The 20,206-nt window shown below is 41.7% G+C and overlaps 1 protein-coding gene across 1 annotated transcript in view; it reads right to left on the bottom strand.

The window, feature by feature from the left end:
• Window positions 1-20,206, bottom strand: part of phf14 (PHD finger protein 14) — a 61,139-nt gene that overhangs the window by 5,182 nt on the left and 35,751 nt on the right. The window contains exon 17 of the mRNA XM_078080686.1: window positions 10,217-10,334. Within this exon, the coding sequence (XP_077936812.1) occupies window positions 10,217-10,334 (118 nt within the window). The remainder of the gene's footprint in view (window positions 1-10,216; window positions 10,335-20,206) is intronic.

Raw genomic sequence — 20,206 nt, 5'->3', positions numbered from 1 at the left:
GTGACACCTCATGAACCCCTCCGTTGTATACACCCGTGCCATCCACCAAATCTCCCTGACAAGCCTGCCAATTTTCCAATTACCTGTGGAGCCATCCGTTATCGCGGGGCCAGTCAGCTCTTAAATGGGAAACAAGAGCGGGGAGTAGGGGCCAGCGCATACTAACTATCTCATAAAGCCAGAGATGTGCCTCCCCCACTGATTTAGTGTGTTTCCATGGGGAGAGCGGGGTGACAACGTCCCCCTGGCTTCTCGGGATTTCTCATGTGTTTTCATCCTCCCCACTCCAACCTCTCAGCCACCCGTCTCACCTGGGTCTGCCTAAGGCTGTCGATGCTCCACAGCTTCACTGCTCCCGGTATTATCCTGCTCTCTCGGCCTGCCGAGCCCCATGGACCCTCCCCAGGGCCCCCCCCCCCTTTAGGCTGAGTGGGAGGGAAGGAGCAGGGAGAGACAGGCCCCAAATCTTCATCAGTTTTTGGTGTATATTTGAACCTCAGAGAAATACTATGGTGGGAGTGATACTAAAGCTTAAGATTGCCTTCCGTTAGGGCCCACTCTTCACTCATCCGGCCTTAAAGTCAGGCTTATGGAGTGAGTCCACCAAATTGCCTATGCAGCATGCAATTTAAAGTGTCAGAGAGATGAAGAGGACAAGCTGTTAGTCATATTTGAAATGCACGCGTCACCTGGGGAGTATCTTAAGGGTTCTCGAGAGGGGTTTAACTCTGGATGAAGAGCACATAGTGTGTCATTACATGTGTCTTTCAGGTTATTAATCTTTAATGGAAATATATGTGCCGCAATTAAAAGAGTGCGAGAGAATTTTCTCCCTTATTTCCTGGCCACCATAGGATAGGGCATCAGAAAAAGGCCCCGTTTATGCAAATAAATGTGGAAAAATATATAAGCAAACAAAACCCTATTACTCCGCCGTAAGACATCCAGCCTTTATCTATATATTTCTATGGCTCCAAATACCCCCCGCGTCCAGCTGTGATGCCTCAGCGCCATCTCTATCAAAATAAAAATTTTGGAGTGAGAGAAAAAAACTGACTTATTTATCTGGTGCTTGTTTAAATAGATTTTCTAGGACATAATGCCCAGTTTACAAATACATGAAAATAAACAGGGAATAGAGATTGAATTTTGTGGTGCAGGGGTAGAGAGGGTGTGCCAGGAACCGCAAGGTTGGCGGTTCAAGTCCCAGCTGCTCCATGTTGAAGTGTTCCTGAGCAAGACACCTAACACCTACTTGCAAAAATGTAAAAAAGCTGTGGTTTAAAAATGTAATGTAAGTCGTTTTGGATAAAAGCGTCAGCTGAATGACCTGTAATGTAATTAATTACTACTAAAGAAAATATGTAAAAATGTCTAATTCCTATGGTGAACTATGTTGTTAAATCATCAGCAATTACACGTCCCCATCACATTTACATTTTCTTTTTACTTTAGGAATCTACATATTGGTACAGCTTTGACGAACTAAAAATATTCTGTAATGATAATATGGTTGGTACTAAGATGATAAGAAATCCTCCTTGGGAAACAAGCAGCGTATATGTGATGAATACACAATCAATCAAACTGCATCATATCCGTGACAGCAATGACCTTTCAAAGATGCTTTTTTTTAGACAATAGCTACAATTATCAATACAAACCTAAAATTATCTGCGGTTTAGAGATTTGCAGCACGTTGCTCCTCCACTGATCCAGACAGGGGACAGAGGAGGCGGGGTTCTACGAAGGTGGAGGTATGGAGCTGTGTTTTGAAACAGACCCCCCCCCCCCCCCACTCCCACCCACACCACACCTCCTTCCGAAGGACCTGCAGGAGCTGATGGGCTCTGGCGTTGTGTGATATCTCCAATCCATTCCCTCTGGGGAAATGAGGCAAAGGAGAGGAGGGTGGAGAGGGGGGGGGGGGGGGGGGCTCACCGCTCACTTTCCATACGCTGGCAGGCCTTCTGGCACTAACATATACATGTATGATAATGAAATGGCACATTTTTCATCGGAGTCGGGGGTGGCGTTTTAAAGGGCAAGAGCAGAGCGTCGCCTCCGTCATGTGATGCCGGGAGAGGAGAACTCACATCCCCGCTGCTTGCAACATTAACACCAACACCAACGCAGGCATGCGCAACACACGCTCAAAATCAAGCTCATGAACGCGGATTACATTTTGGCTGCAAAGGCAACATAATGTACCACACAGCATGCGCTTTAATAAGCTTTGCCTTCCTTTATCAAACTTGTGCACTCCTCAAACAAATTAGCAGCTAATTAGAGGAAGGGATTTCCTAATCTTGTTTTCTGCTTTCATCGTATTTATTTATGAGTGCGTCTTATGCTGCACAACGTCTGTAAGCAGAAGAGGCTCTGCTTCATCATGTCCTCTCACCTTTGATGGATTCCCTGTCCTCTCACAGTAAGAGCAGAAGGGCAGTACAGATAAACACATCTTTCTGCACATCTTTGTGCACAAGAGAAAAGCACAAACGTCAAGCTTTTCAATATCTAAGAAAAACAGTTGGGTTACACAAATTGAACCGGTTTAAAGAAATCCAATCAGAGGTGGATTTGTTTGGATTTGATGGTCATGTTGCACAATTAATTCAACCCTAGTTTGTTTAAAATGGATTCATATTTCAAAAGAATTAACAGACAAATCTGCTGTCCATGTAGTCAAAATGTACTGTACAGTCTACAGCTATATATATTAATGGCATTTGAAAGCCACCAACCCCTCCAATTACACCTGTAATTGACAGAATACATTATGAATCACTATTTATTTTGTATGACTGTTTCTTCTCAAATCATGTAAGTAACATAAATGATCAGAAGGAAATGCTCATGTAGTTTATTAGTCTTATTTTTGTATTATTGGCCATGTTCCATAAGTCCACTGCCTAGTTTCATCAGCTATAACTTGTATTTACATTATGTTTCTCATATTGCTTCTCATATTGCTTTCTCCGTCTCCTGTTATTAAAATTATAATAAAGTTGTTCTAACTGACTCTAATGTTGTATGCTGTTAGATTGTTGCATTGTACTAGTTATGTGGCCTCTTCTCAGCAAAACAAAATTCATTAACATGTTAATTCATTTTACCGAAGACGATACCTCATTGCGTGTGTGTGTGTGTTTGAGTGTGTCTCTGGCATCTTGTTCCCATCCAAGAGATGACACATTGCAGTGGGTCATAAACAGCGGCTTCATTAGTCTGTTCAGGCGGTGCGTTACGCGCTACATTTAACCACCTCTGCCCCCCCCCCGAGCCCTGCTCCTACAACACCGCCCCCCCAGCACCCACAAACCAGCCACCGCCAAGTACAATTACATTTCATGACCGCGCATATTTGCAATTCCCATTTCATTTATTACAAAGGGCATTCTTTAATGTCCCTTTTTCCACTCTCTCACTCTCTCCCTCTCTACAAGGAAGGTATTTCCATTTTAGTGAAGCATGAGCGATACCAAGGCTACCAGGCAAAGCCTAATTCAATCAGAGAAAAAGCTTCACGGCAGGTTTTGCTTCTTTATCAGAGAACTACAGATGTTACTTGGAAGAGGATGTATGGTCGGGCTGCTTTTTCTCTGTTTCTAATTTGAAGCATTTAGAATAAAGAAAAGGATCATAAATAGCGTGAGTGCTCGGGCGGTGTGGGATAAGTGGTTGTGTATCTCTGCTTTATCTCTGAACAATGTAGGGAATACACAACACGTCTTGTTAAATGGAAACGAAGGGTACACAACTTCTGAAATATTTTACATGGCTTAATGAAATCTACTCCAAACACAGGATGCAGGTCCCCCACAACCTTCACTATACAAGTACACAAATGTAAATGACTCGCGCAACACTATAAAGGCAAAACAACCCTTTTTCCTTGAAACACGTTAATTCAGGCTGCGTTTGCGTCTATACCTGTGGATCAGGATTGGACGAGGCACAAGCAAGTTTAAACTGGTGGGCTTGAGGGTCTTTTGTAGGGTGAGTTGTGGTTAACACAGTTCCTCCCCCATCACAACATCCTGGAAAAAAAGAACATGATCCCTCACCGGCTTCCCCACAAAGAAAACATCTACAAGCTAAAACCACATATTAAAGAATAATCCGGATGATGAGTGAACATGTCCAGACTCTAGCTGCGTATTTCATGCACCCTCATGGAACTGTACTGAAACGTTTGAACATCCCTTTAACTACAAACAATTTGATATTTATAATTTTATTAATTTATTTAAGTGATAACATTTTCATTCTAAATCAATATCCCTTCAGTATGATATAAGACCTGCCTAGGTGGACTTCAGGAGATTGATGGATGGATTTGTCAAAAATGTGAGTTCCACCAAAAGCAAGTCACATGACCACAGTGTTAGTTAATTAAGTGACATAGCACGTGTTGCAATTTGACGATTTGCACTTTACCAAAAGTATCATTACATTACATGTCATTTAGCTGACGCTTTTATCCAAAGCGACTTACAATAAGTGCATTCAACCATAGGGATACAAACCCAGAACAAGAAACAAGAAAGTGCAATTTTCTCAAATAAGCCAATTTACAATTTGCTATAGATGAGTGGCGTTATAAGTACAATTTAAGTGCTACAATTTGTTGATTGTAGATGTGAAGGCTCTCGTCCTGGTGTCTTCAGAGAGCTCGTTCCACCATTTAGGAGCAGGACAGCAAAGAGTCGACTATTATTATTATTATTATTACTATTATTATAAACAGTCCTATATGAAGCCATTCTGTTCTGAACCAGCAGCCTTCTCTACTGTAAGGCACCAATGAGACAGTGCTGCATTCTGGGAAATATATGTTTCAAAGATTTCAAATACAACCTCATGCTCATAATCAATATGCTAAAGAGCTTTATCTCATATAATATGTATCATCTGTGGATGAGTAGCATATGCTTTATGCACCTGCTATTTTCTTCTTGACGTTTTCACTTGCACATGTTGATGCCTGATTATGATGTTTTATTCTCTCTATAACAAGAACCTGCCATGCCAATCCAACTTTGTTAAATGGCCTGAAACACTTAGCTCCCACTGAAACTGATCTCGGACAAATACGTTTTTATTTTCATAGCACAGACGGCCTTGCACTGTTCAATGTTTTTTATTTCCTGCTGGCTTAGCCATTTTGATTGTTAATGTGACATTAGTGTGACGTGAAATAGTCTACGGGAAGCCCCGCTGGAACTTGTGTGTGTTTGTCTGCTGTGCTCGGGCCAGTGTGCGTCCTTGTGAGGAAAAGGACATCCGCCTCATTCAGATTACCGCATTTAAACAAGGAAAGCGTCAACATGCACCAGTATCCTTCCAGACTGACGTCCATCAGTGCTCATTACTTAACGCAACTCAAGGCCACATCTGACCCCTCTGTTCAGCCGTGGTGTGGAATGCCGTCCTAATAAAGAAGGGCGATGACTAAAAACCCATGTACGCTCAAAGCTAAAAGGGCGGCTAAAATGAGCCAGAGAAAGTGACAGGGGGGGGGCCCTGGGGACCCTGGCGGCAATCTCACACTCCTGTTTACTCCGCAAATTGGCCCCTGAGAGGGGCACCGGCGTCTGTATCGCCTAGTTACAGTGATTGAGGTGACTCCCGATATTGATTTTCTCTTCGGCCGCCCCCCTTGACCGTGTCCCATGCTCCCCGCAGGCTAGTTTAGCTGCCCCCGGCTGGCCGTTAAATCACATTAAACTGTGGTTAAACTTTGGCCGTGACTAAAAGACAGCCGTCATTGATGAGGCTCTCATGCTTTAAGCACTTCATATGCCTGAGTAACAGGCCCCAACTCTGGGCTTATTGATCGCACTGTTCAACCGGAATACAGATAAGAGAATTTAGAGAGCGACAAATTCAGATTGCTCTTCGGGATCCATAAATGCACCAATGACACTGATCAACCAATCAACCTATGAATGAAAACTGCTTAATTGAGAAAATAAAACCAGGCTGAAAGTTATTTTTTGCACAAAGATAAGACACCCACAGGCTCCAAATACCATAACGTCTGTTGAGTAATGATGCCTATTTTTCTTTCAATTGACTCAACATTGTAAAGGCAGTCAAGCGTGCCGCTTCATCAAGTTAATTAGGCAAACTTAATTACGGTCCTTCACAGGTCAAGCGATGGAGCTTCTGATTGATGGCGCAGCGCGTAAAGGTAATCTTCTCCTCTGAATCAGGAAGACATCAGCTGCTAAAAAAACGTAAAAATACACTTAAGATCTAGTTGCTTCGTAAACAGCCAGCAGGGAAAGACTATCCTTGAACACATAACTGGCTTGTACACATAAACAAAACCGTATATACTTCGATGTCGTAAAGAACTTCAAACACAAGCTGATTGCTGTGTAGGAGGAGGCCTGTGGCTGTGCACAAAGGCAGGGAGATTAAACTTTCATGGACAGTAATTCCAACAGTTGCAATCCTTTTGATGACAACAAGTCTGAGTGCAGCTAAAGTAAAGAATCCCACACAAGTTCACAGTTGAATACTTAAAACACTGCCTGGGCAACTTCAAGAGCTTTTGGCATTTCAAACCTTTTATCCGAATCTTCGGGTCTGAATCAGCGTGGAGCCCAGCATGCCAGGCGACGCCGCAAGGGCGTAAATAAAGCTCTAAACAAGCGTCCCTTGGCACGGCAGCAGGCTTGAATTACAGGCCATCCGTATATTAAGGCGACACTGTCACTTTACTACTGAAATCAATTCAGCAAGGGCCTGCGGCGACAGCGGGCCGATGTGGCCCCGGTCAGAGCGGGGTTTATCTGAGCCAAGCAGGCTGAGAGAAACACAGCGCCTATAGTGAACTCAAGCCTGTCTAATAAAGCCTTTTATTGCCTGCAGAACAGAAACAACACTCAGCTCCTGCATTGGCTTGCCATACTGTAAACCTGCAGCTTCCCTGTAATTACTACGGCAGAACAAACAATAGGAGCACCTCATAGGGACAAATCATCAGCAAGGCGACTTTTATTCATCAGGACCTCACGGCGTCCCAGAACAGAGAATAAAATAAAACAGTAAACAAATAAATAAATGTATTTTTTGGTAGTACAGGATTTACTTTGTAGTACTTTTGTAGACTACTATGTTATACTTATATGGCTACCAGCAAACCTCATGCAGGTGACTGGATAGCATGGTCGCACAACCCCCGGCTCAGCTAATCCGCATGTCGATGTGGACAAGACACTTAACCCCAACATTGCTCCGGTAAGCTGTGACTAAGGTGTGTAATGGTGTGGCAGGTGGCACTGTGTATGGTAGCTCCTGTCATCGGAGTAACAATGGGTCAATGATGACATGAGTGCACAGAAGACTAGAATAGAGATACACAGTACCGCCCAATTACCATCTTGAATATTACGTGCAACACAGAAACAGGTTGGCCTCCAAACATTTAACAAAAGTGGTGCTCAGCATCACATACTGCGAGATATTTTGTGCCTTTTCCTGCACACCTCTTCCTTCAGATGTCATACATCTTCGCCTCAGATAAGAGCAGTGGCTGCGGGGAGCTCAAATCACTACATGTACAATTCTTGGTAACACCCTGCCAGGCAGAAGGGTTGACCATCCGCTATCTCTGCCAGCAGCTACATCTCACTCGCAATGATCAGGTAATACTGTGCACTTAACGCTGGCATTTCAAAAAAACAATCTCCCCCATAGGCAAAAACGGTGCATGACTTGGCATTTAAAAGCAGATAATAAAACTTTCCTTAAATACAGCTCTCATCTCAGAGTGCTTTTTAGATGCCCTGAGTGGAGACAATTATCTCCCTCCACTTACTATTACTGAGACACTCTGAGCACCTCATGCTTTAAAAAGGTCTGTACACCGTGCTCTCTCAAAAATGTCACATTCTTCACTGCCTCTCAGAATGTAGACCCTGCAACATTAGAAATGACATACACTCGTTAGCTTCTTTTACCCTTTTCTTGCTTAAATATAGTTCTGCGATGTGCTGGAAGAAGTGAATACTTAAGATCCTTCAGAAGTGGGAACCATTGACCCCGTCCATACATTTCCAGAGGAGAATATGAACAGATTGGTAGAACCAAGGCTTTCAATGTGCTCACAGTTATTTAACACGAGTGATCTTTGCTGGCTCAAGAAACGGAGAGAAGAAACGTCACGCTGATTTGTCACGTCAACACAGCAAACATTATTCTCCTGTCACCAGTGAAATGTCGACCTGCTCTGGGGCAGAGAGCTGAAGGCAAAAGGTTCTCTCATTTGATGTTAACAAGTAGGAGGGAGGGGGAGGATGGGAGCTGCTTCATAGGGACAAGATACACCAGAGGGAATGGGAAACGAAAGTCTTAAGAGGTGGCAGTACAAAGATGACATGCAGAATGGAAGCGGAGCGAGAGCCACAGAGACCTGCTTAATACCCACTATTTGTTTTTACACAACTTCTGTTGGCTTGCAAAGCCACATCAAATTTCCACAAGCAGCTGCTGTGTTGAGCTTCATAAGAAGTTAGAGCTTTTATATTTTTTATATTTTTTTTTATTTTTATAGCTTTTATACATGCGTTCTTCATCCATATAAGAACTATGACTCAAGCCATAGAGCCCAGATCAGTGGATCAGATGGACGTGATTTGTGTGTATATAAAATGAAACCAAAACACATATAGCACGTACTAACAAGTACTAGCAGTATATCACAAACAACATTTTGATTTTAATAGATTATTACATGGGGAAAACATGCATTTAAAGAGAGCTTTTGCTTTTCTCAATAATGTTCCACCCCTATGATGTAGCATCTCCACTATAGCTTTTGTATTTCATTTTTTGTGCGCCAGCATCAATCAGCCCCTATATTCCCAATAGATGGGGCCTAACAGGACAGATTACTAGATTCTAGACAGACAAATGGGTACACATTTATCAATTAGAGGCAGCAAAGTCCTCTCTTTTATTGCAAATTGGTGACAATCAAAACAAGCAAAGAACTAAATGAAAAAAAAGTTTTGCAGGTTTAAAAATAAAAAATACAAATCAGAAAAATGCTATTCGACTTCTTTAGCATCTATTTTTGAGATGGAGAGCTGCTGTACTGCACTTTATCTAATTATTTTAAATTGAAAATGCGTTTGGTAGTGGCTCTGGTTAAGAGTTGGGGACCTCTGGTCTATTTGAGTCTAAATGGACCATCATTTACGAAGTGAACACCATGCTGTATTGAATAAGACAAAACTACAGACCATAAAACTCTTGTTTACAATGTTTACTGAGGGAATAAATCAAAAGAGAAGTGGAGTCCTTTAGGAGAGGTAAAGAAAAGGCAAAGCACTCTGTAGCATGCATTATATAAATATTTCCTGTGTTTTTTTAAGACAGAAATCAGTCCTCAAGCCGTTGAGGAAGGTCTTTCGTTAAGTTATCTTCTAATCCTTTCATGTAGTACCTTCAACAAGTGATGTACTGTGACACTATAAATTCATGAAATACTCCTTTCTAAGCTTGCAAACCTATATTCTGTCCTTCCTATTTGTTTTTTTTTATTTTAACGTGTGCCCCACTTTCAAGTGTAAATGTGTTTAATGGTATGATCTGACTCCTACACTGTATCTAGTTTTTGTATGCTGGTTGTTTGTATTGCCCCCAGGAAATGGAAGCTAGCATGCTAATATTAGCATTGATTCCCACTAGTATTGGTTTTAGTGTGTGGTATTTCAACACCCGCTGAGTTGCTCCTCAGATCGGTTTTGTTAGTCCTGAATTAGAAAAATGACAAAATCTAAGAAGCAATTGTCTCTCCTCCGCAAGTCCAATTTCAGTGATGGAAAATACAGACCTTGAGGGTCAGGGTATGATTCAGACAGTGTGATCAACAAAAGACCAAAACCTTCACACAGTCAAGAGATACCGTGACTACTGGGAAATCTCAATGAAATGAAACAGGTTTACGCCTGTTTCATTTCATCGAGATTTCATCGAGATTTCCATCAGACGAGGGGCAAAATGTCTGTGAAACCACTACATGAACATAGAAATAAAATCCAATATGTATTGTAATTCAGTTAGTTCAGCTAACAAAAACAGAGCTTTGTATGTACTTCCAGCTATTGTTCAGCAGCTAATTTAGTCAAGTTATTTAGTTTAATTAAATCCCCCATGCCCCCGGTTGCTCTGAGAGACACATGCAGTGCACACTCACCTTGGAGGAGGATGTGTCACAGTCCTGGCAGATCCAGCCGTATCCCGTCTGCTTGGGGGATTTCTTCAGCGGGGGGTCCAAACACCCGAAGTGATAGCAGAGTCTGCACTCGTCACACCTGTACAGGAAGGGCACGTGTTATGCCTCGCCAATATAAAGCCCCCGTTCTCCTCCAATGATGAGGCCGGCACGGGGAGCTATGATGGATGATGACAAGGCAGCTAGTTGTCATTCATGGGACTTTGTTAATGCGTCCCTATACCCCTGTAATCACTCTGGTCCCTTGACCTTACACAGCCATTGCCTGTCCAATGGTTCATATCAGGAGCCAGATAAATACATGCCTTGTTAGTGCCCCACACATCACGGTAAGGCCTCCTAAAGTCAGACTGAGTCTGTGTCCTCGGATGAAGTAGCATCACCAAACACAATGAAAACTTTTTATTAAATCCTTCACTCACTGAATATTAAAAGCACGGATGAGTCCAGAATGATGCCATTAAACCTTTTAATGGGGGAAACTATTTGCTGTTACGCGCATAATATGAGTTTAAGAGTGGAACTGTTTAACCAATCACACGCCGGAGCAGCTTCACGAGCGGCTAATCACCCGTAAATTGATCAGCAAAGTGAACAAATCAATCCAGGTTACGTCTGCTCAAAGCACAACCAGTCTACAGAGTGATACCCCTCTTTCTCTGTCACATACCGTCGGCAGGAAATTCGCTTCTATCAAAGAAAATATCATCTCAAAAGCATGTTAAAGGAGTAGTTCAACATTTGTGGAAACATGCCTATATGCTCTGCCAGCTAGTCTATCTTAGCTTAAAGACTGGAAATGGCAGGCCTGCTACTTCCAAAGATCAAAAGGTCGACATTTTTAAAGCCTGTGCTTTAAAGATATCATCCTTGTGCATAAAAATTAACAGGAAAACAAGAATTAGTGCTTTGGAACTATTAACAATAACCACAATCAAAAGTCAGCGATTACATGAATGTCAACAAGTTAACCAAAGTTGTGGTTGAGATTCGACACCACTTCAGCAAATATCTTTGTGGCAGGTTTCTTGTTCTTCTCCTTCTTTACTTCATTATGAGCTCTTTGTGAAATGAAAACCACTACTGTCATGTAATAAACGAACACTCAAGTCCTCGACAAAAAAACTGTTCATTCTCAACATTGCCCAATGCAAAGAAAATACTACTTCTTTGGTTTGGAAAACATGATCAGACATATGAATTCTTTCTCTCCTTTACAAAATGATATGTGGCTTGATCTCCTTCGCGCAAACCGCTGTTGTCACAACGACTGCTGCATATTGGCTCACAAGAGGTGCAGAAAGAGGGGGTGGCATTAGCCCACTCAGGAAAAGTGATTTCAGACACTTTGCATTTTCTGCAGAAGATTCACTCAATTCACTCCATCCCAGAGACCATTAGAGTACTAAGGACGCAAAGTTAATTTAAAGCTCATTAAAAGAAATACTGTCAGCACTACAACCTCCCTGTCCTGTTTGCACAACTGCTATTGTTGATTTGTTGGGTCAGGCTGGCTTATGCACTTCACGTATTGGGTATCCTTTCATGCTTTATGCTTGTCACGTTTTCTACTTTCAGTGTCTGACAACGCAGCAGGCCCTTTTCTATAGTACATGTTTCTATTAGGCATAATTATCCCTCACGTACTGGCTTCTTATATGTATGTTGTTTGTGAGACTCTGTGTTGCATGCCTTGAAAGCACGTATGTGTTTGACTTTCAAAATATTGGAAGTCAAACATGTTCCTTTTTATATTGTAATAGGAGATATGCGAACGCCATCATCCTTTTTTGAACGGCGTCATAAAAAAAAAAAGTGAGAATTTTGCTAATGGAAGTGTCTTTCGCAAGAACCATCCAGACCAGCTAGCAAGTTCTAAAATTCTAATCATAACTGTTATCAGCATCAAACTCTAACATTGTTGGAAGTTAGGTCTCAGAACTAACAATTGATAAAGGAAGATTATGACTGTTTCTGTGCATCAGCAGTTTAACAAGTGACTTTCAGCCAAATGGCTGGTCCTAGTGGACATCACTGGGGGCTGCAGACACAGCTGACTATTCAAAATTGATTAAACGCTTTTATGAAGACAAAAACATGTTCAGTTTGTGTTTCCAACAGCTGCTGCCATGATGTACATTCTGGTTCATTTGAACCAATTCTATGAGGGCGAGCTGTAGTTGTTGACTACCGCTGACACGAGTCTATGTTATGGAGTTTGACGTCCTGTACATGACCAAAGATTGCTCTTAAAGTCTCATTGGTGTAACGTCACACTAGTTTTCTCCCCTAGTTTCCTTAAACAACAGTTTATATGATATTATGCCGAGAGTTACTACTTAATTTTCATGCATTTTCCTTCAACATTTTTACAAAACAAAATCGAGTCAATATGTGCTTGCATACGTTCTTTAAAAAAAAAACTTCTTTGTTCATAGATAAGTTCAATAAAAGATCATAGAATACTTAGTTATGTGTAGAAAACAAAACACTTTGAAAAACTGTGTGTTTTTGTTTTTGTTGTTTCAATTTCTGTACAGAAGTGCCAAAATGGAATTACGAGTCTCGTGACAGAAAATTCAACACTGACTTGTGATGGGGATCAAAGGCGGCATCTTGGCTGAAAGATGACTGTTTGTTAGATAAATCCACCGCCCAGAAGCGAACAGCAGTGTCGAGTGCTTTTTCAGTATTCTGCAGTGTTCAATTGTCTTGCATGGTTACATTGCTCTTTGTTAGTACTGGACCTCAGTTCTGCGTTCCATAACATATTGTTTCGGAAGCTATGGGATTGGGTAGGCATTTCTGGCATAGCCTTAGACTGGATTACCTTGTACCTTGCTGACAGAAGCTTCAATGTCTCTGAGGGTTAGTTTGCGTCTCAAACCTCTCCATTGTTTTGTGGTGTACCACAGGGCTCAGTCATGGGGCTTTTGTTATTTTGTCTTTATATGTTACCATTAGGACCGGCTATAAAAAGTCATGATCTTGCCTATCATTTTTACGCAGCTGATATATAACTCCATCTTTCATTTAAACACTGTGAGGTTTTCACAGTAACTAGGCTCGTGGATTGTGTCAATGCAATCAGTGACTGAACAACAGAAAACCGCTTACATCTGAACAACAGTAAGACAGAGGTTCTAGTCATTGCACCTGATGAGTTTGTCTCAATAATCAATCCAAGTATTGGTCTTCTCTCCTCTGCTGCCCACTGCAACTTGGGCAACCTAGCGATTTTCTTTGATCGATGCATGTAATTTGACCCCCATATTTAAGCAGCTGTCTGGATCAGGTTTCAAATCAGAAGTTAACTCAGATCTCTGGTCTCAACTGCTGAACTTGAGATGATCATACATGCATTTATCTCGTCACGCAGTTATTATTGTGATTCTCTTTCTTCATCACTTACTGTAGCTTCTCTGAACTGTTAGCAGGTCATTCGAAACGCTCACCGGGGCAAGTCAATGTTTTTACATCACCCCCATACTCCAATCTCTCCACTAGCTTTTAGGATTCACCACAAAATTCTCACACTCACATACACAGCAGGTACCCCTGCGCATCCGCTCGCACTCCGATGTAATGGCTGAGGTCTTCTGTATGTCCCTCGCACACCTGTATATCACCCGTGGTGGTCGAGCCTTTGAGGCATTAGCTCCTAAACTGCGGAATACTCTGCCTGTATATCTACGCCCTGCAGATTCTGCTGTGTATTCACTCAGCAGCTCAAAACGCACCTTTTTAAACTGGTGTATTTGTAAAAACCCACGTCCTATTCCTGCTTTTCAACTTTGCTTTACACTGTGTATTCTATCATGTGTCTGTTATTTGTTGGCACCTTTTGGTCACACTGTGTTTTTCCATTCTAAGTTGAATTGTTGCCCTTTGTGATCCTGGTGTGTGAAAAACGCTCTATAAAAAGATTTTACTTACTTTATTTTATCTACTTAGATGGAACGTGTAGGCGTGTATAGCTGGAAATGATGGATGAGCCTTAATAAATACAGACTGTATGTGCGTATAAAACATATGTTTTTTGTTTTTAGTTAATCCCCTTGGACGGCTTGAGAAGCTATTGCATTGATCATTCTACTTTAGAAACTTTCAAGGGATCTATACAACAATTACGAAAATTGAATCAATCACGAGAGCAAGACCCAGTAGAAGCTCATTAAGTGAGCCTTAGTTCTGTAATGACGGGTGAAGGAAAAGAACCACGGTGAGTAGTTCCCTCCCCCTCTCTATTCTGTCCACATGGGGATTTTAGATTAACATTTCCTTCATATGTCCTACAGTATTCTTGATACATTGCGCATTTGTAGTTTCACAGGTTAGACATTGATCTTAAACCGTACCCTGAAGATCACTAGGGTCTTAAAAAATCTCTCTGAACCTGAAAAATACACTTGTCCTTGTTGTCCTCTCGTGTTTCTTTAAAGCCCCCCAGGTGTCCTTCTTTGGCTAGTAATGGAGACGAATCGAGAGGGTTCAGGTTGACCTCCCCGGCTGTGAAGCTGTTATCAGATTTTCATTGAAGAATGTGAATCTCCTCCATTGATTAGGCCATAATTGGCTCTAATTGTGGAGTGTGAGTGTGTTTAACAGGCAGGGGGAACTCGATGAAGGGCAGTCAGCCTCATAAATGATTAAAAGATTCTCTCGTTGTGCTGCAGTCACAGGTCAATCTCGCCATGCCTTTAATGTGGTTTACTCTCTTGCTGTTAGGTCTGTTACTAGATCTGCTGGAAATAAGAGTCAATAAAAAGAAAGATAGTAACGTAACGTAACGTAAATCTTAATCATGAATGAAAAGCGATGTGTCATGGTGGCCTGGAAGCCTCCAGCTCTTTTCAGTCTGAGGTGAGTACATCGCCAGTTTAAATTGCACATCAATTTTAAAACACACCCTTAAATATGACCCTAGCCACACAACATCTGAAACATAGTATTTGGCAGTGTAGATCTTGTTTCTCTGCAGTTGTTTTAATTTCTGTGAATTGAATAAGAACAAACCACGCATTCTCTGGGATGCTATCCTTGATTTCACGAGATAGTAAAAGTAAACAGACTTGTGCCAGTAGAGCGCTTTTCTACTTTTCCACTTAAAGAGATTCAAACCCATTCAAACCCTGAGAACAGGGGATTCCAAGCAAGGTGCCATCTGAACATTCATACTACTCCATAATCAAGCGGTTGAATGTGTGAAGCATTGGGGATGTTTCTGTGGTTAACTGCTGTTTAATAATTAGAACATTTTGCACACTGATGTAGAATAGCATTGGACATTTGACTTAAACTGCATTTGGCCAGTAAGAAACAAGTACAAATTCAATGTATGAGATGTTTTAAGGATTCAAATATATTTTCTTCACACCAAACACCCCCTCTCTATCACTGCTGATCCGCTCTCCTTCCCTCGATGAATAAAAATTACAAAAATCTGGAATCAGCACACCACAGCGATTGGGTTTCATTCTGTTGGGATGTTCTGTCTTTTGATGCTGTGTTTCAGGAGCATCATGAAATCATATTATACGCTCCGTCCAAGGGGCTGTCTTGTCCGTGATTTATGGCAGCCAGTGTTTGGATATTAGTGACTAGCTCTTGCCAACAAAGCCAGCGTTTTCTGGACGTGTGCGCTGAGAGGAATTGGGCAGATCTGTGCCAATGAAAATAGAGCAATGTGAGAAAACCCACAGCAGTTTTCTGATATTCAAATTCTCTAATAATCTTCAAGTTATAATTTATAATAACTCATTTTATAACTCCATCAGTAGTTGATAAATACTGATAACTGCCTTGTCTGATTGTAACCAATATGAATTCCGAAAAAATAAATCTGTGTTTTCTCTAAATTAACCAAAACGTCCACAATGCTCTGTATCTGGAAGGTTAAATATATAACAAATGAACATGTACCGCTATTTGCAGAATATCAAATTATTAATATAATTATATAATATAATTGTTTTATACTCAAATGACAACAATAGATTTCGAGCCAAGCAGTGGGGACCTGCAAATATTCATATGATTTCTGAAAATAGAAGCACGCCTTAAGCTTTCACAAGGCTATATGTATATGACATAGAAAACGGTTGGGTGATTTATTAGACAACTGTGATCCATGTTTTCAGCGATGACTATGAAATGGAAAAAAGCACAAAAATAAGTTAATAGCAGAACATGGTGGGACCCTCCATCTGGAAAAGTATAAATATAAAGTTATGGATAGAAGTCCTCTGGCACTGGGCTGAAACAAAAAGTCGTTCTAATAAGATCTACCTGAAGCGTTTATATATTAAGTCTCTGGGATTTACTAAAATCAGAGTTGAAATTTAATTGGTGTAGATAATTGGCATCTTACGAGTTGTAGGGGCAAAAGCGAACAGCTGCTGCACATTTGTGCAAATGTGCAGAGGCAGGTCTTTCACTCTCTCTCTCTCTCTCTCTCTCCGATACAAACAAACACAAACACACACACACACACACACACACACACACACACACACACACACACGCTAATCTTGGATGGGCTGAGCAGGCATATCTTCCTTGGAAATGATGAGAATTTTAAGTGCCCTCTAGCCACCTAGTGAATAGAAGACAAATGACCAAAATGTGTGCTCTCCACTAATGAGCACTATTCTTTTGTTGCACACAAACCACCCAAATGATTTCACATGAATCTCAAACTAAGGCAGCAAACTCCAGTTTCGCAGCAGGAGACTCTTGAAGACCTTTCAAACTCACAGGAGGGCTCTTTTTATTTGGCGAAACTGTGGTGGCTGCACACATGCTTCTCTAATTACTTTACCTTAACAAACCCTTGTTAAATGTCTGTTGTATATCGCAGGGAAGTTCCTCGAATTAAAGCACTGCTCACTGGTGCAAGTTTTTTTTGGGGGGGGCATGCCATAAAATAGGGAAGTTGATGGTCTGGTTTAAAAGGGGGAAAAGCAGTAAAGACCACTACGAAGAACAATTCAACATTTGGGGTATTCTTTTGTTCACCATCAACTATTGTTCTATTTCAAGTAGATGTGATATGTTGAGCTAAATGTAGCTAATAGACCACAAGCATAGAGACCATAGACTGAATATAAGAAGGGGAGGTAGTCATCGGGACGTCACCCACTAGTTTGTGCGTTGCCATTATGAAAGCCTGATTTTAGTCATTTCGCCATCGCCATCTTGTTGTTTTGCAACCAATGTTACCATATTTTGAATGAGAAGGAGTGACGCAGAGACAAAGTGTGGAGCGTGTGGCGCCAGGGGATTGTCAATAAAACAATAATCATAATCCCTCATAATTTACCAAATGAACATTGAAGACTTGAAACTAGATATTGAGACCATAAACTCTTGTTTACAATGTTTACAAAATCCAGAGAAAAATAGAGCCATTTTCTGTCTTATTTTTGCAAACAGAAGAGTTGCCCCCTGTTGGCAAGTAGAGAGAGTGCAAGTTTTAAAGCAATTGCACACCTCTTCACTCGGTGGAATCTGAGGTTGTCAACTAAGGGAAACATACAGAAAAAAGCAGGTATTCAAGTCAGCAGTTCTGTCCAGCAACTTTGATCTGCCAGCTCGCTGCATTTTGTCTAACCTGACAAGGACTCGTATACCAAAAAATCACAATATCTTTGTTGGCAATACACATTTTTTGTCAGATTTATGTTTGTTCAGGAAAGACGTTGGAGCCACACTGTAAATTCCGTACCTATGGCTTGACAACGAAGGTTACGCCTAAACAATGAGCTGAAACTCACTCTAGAGCGCTGGAAAGTACACCATGGCACGGCTTAAAGAAAAGTCCACTTTAAAGCCTATTTGCCCAAATTGGCATTTTCTGGCTTTGTGTTGTGTTCCATTTGAATTTCACAGTTCCCAGTCAGATACTATAACTTTGCCTCAGGTCAAACTCTGGAGAACCTCACCTGAGCTCAAAATCCAAGATAGCTGGTTCATACATAATCATTAGTTAATAGCTTAGTAATTAGCACGGCTGACTCACTTGTGTCTCGATAAATGTGTTACCAATGGCTAGCCTACAAGGAAATGGTAGGGTTAACTTTTGCTTACTAGGCCATTAAGGTTTGACATCATTTTTAGCTTCAATTTAAGACTTCCGAGGTGAATGGAAGAGAGCTTTAGTAACTAACTGGACAACCAAAATATCAATCATGAAGACCGTTTCCTGTGGTCTTATTCAGCACAGAAGTGAGGAAACTCCTGCTTCTGTTCCATCCATAAAAGTGACATTTGCGCATCACAGGGTGAATTTGGACCCTCGCTGGCCGATCTGTTCTCAGGGTGTTCACTGTCTGAGTCACCTGCTGCCACCAGCCTATCTACTCCAAACACTGCCCTTACACCCCAAGCCACAGCAAGGTCCTTGATGTTATCAAAGCAATTTGGCCCTGCTTTAATCATTGGGAAAATTGAGCAGCCCCCACTTCCCCCTCCCGCTTTGGAAGCAGACAAAATCCAATCACTCATAAGAGAGGTTATTGATTGATGTAATCTTATTGGAGGTGATGTGGTGGAGGGGACATGATTGATTGCTTTTGTCTGCTACACATGTTGCTCTCAGTGGGCGATTCGTGTCTGCTTTCATCTGGCATTTAATCTCTGTGTGAAGTTCCAAGATCCCCCCCCCCCACCTCCCAGACCACCCCATCCTTCCCCTCTGCTTCATCAGCAGACCTGTCCTCACCATGCAGTGCTCAGGACCCACAAATCTGAGCTGGCTTCATTTGATCTAATCCACCTCTTCAAAATCCCTGTCACAGTGCTGTCATCCCTCGAGGGTCGGTAAAGAGCCCCCCCATTCATCCACAGACGCTGCAGAAATATTCTGTGACGTATCACCAAAACTAAATGAAGTCCGCTGAGGACATGGATGGAATAGAGAATGATGTTTCTAAATGGGACTAATCGGGACTTGGGGATGTGGTGAGATAATTAAAGCAATGTGAACTGTATGAAAGGGTAGTATAACAATGTCTGTGTTTCTTGTGTATAGTATCCAACACGATCACTCTTATTTATTAAAATCATAAATTAAAGTCTATATTTAGTTCATATCTAGACCAGGATGTGGCATTACTGAACAGAATTTTCTATATTAGGTCTGTCTAATTTCTAAACTTTATCGCCCAGATTTTTCTTTAGACAAGACAAGCGTTTTGTGTTACACAAAGAAATCCAACTGCTTTACGTCATGGTCCATGTATTGACGATGGGTTTGTGGCCCAAAAAAAAGGTCTTCTCTGCAGCAGCCCTGCCGTCTGAGCCCATGTGGTTGAAACAAGGCAATGAATTTATCACGAGTGGGCAATGCAATTACCTTGGGAGTGGCCACGGGGCAGAAATCAATATGACACAAAGCACTGAGCCATTGACTCTCATTCATGACAAAGTGTGCCGCCGGTGTCTTTCCATAGAAAGGAGTGGATTATAGGACTTTGCGAGCCTCCTACCTTTTTTGATTTACTGTTGGATCACTACGTCATTAGAAAAGAGCCATTGTTTTACAAGAGGGGCGAAGAAAAGAATGGATTGCTGAAGTCGCACCTATGGTGAAAGACAAGTCAAAGTGGCTGGCTTTATTAGCTCACCTGGACACAACTCATTCACAGCTGGGAAGGGGAATAATCTCTTCACCTCCCTCCTGCCTTGGATGGGACATGTTTCTTTTAAAGTCCAGCAGGGGGCCTCAGTGAGCTGAGTACAACCTTGGAGGAGAGGGGACTTCAGCGGCAGGTCCCTTGCCTCATCTCTGTGGGACAAACCTGACCCTTGTAGCGTCTGACCCAGTGAGAAGCATCGAGAAACCTCAATGCGGGAACTCCACTAAAGGTAGAAACAGTGTAACTCCATTAAAACAGTCTATGGTTGTCTATCTAAGTCTATGGGTATCAATTAAGATTTAAGGCACCCACA

The sequence above is a fragment of the Gasterosteus aculeatus genome, chromosome 10, assembly GCF_964276395.1.
Source record: "Gasterosteus aculeatus chromosome 10, fGasAcu3.hap1.1, whole genome shotgun sequence".
Taxonomy (NCBI): domain Eukaryota; kingdom Metazoa; phylum Chordata; class Actinopteri; order Perciformes; family Gasterosteidae; genus Gasterosteus; species Gasterosteus aculeatus.
The sequence above is the reverse complement of the archived record's forward strand: the minus strand, read 5'-3'. Positions and strand labels throughout refer to the sequence as shown.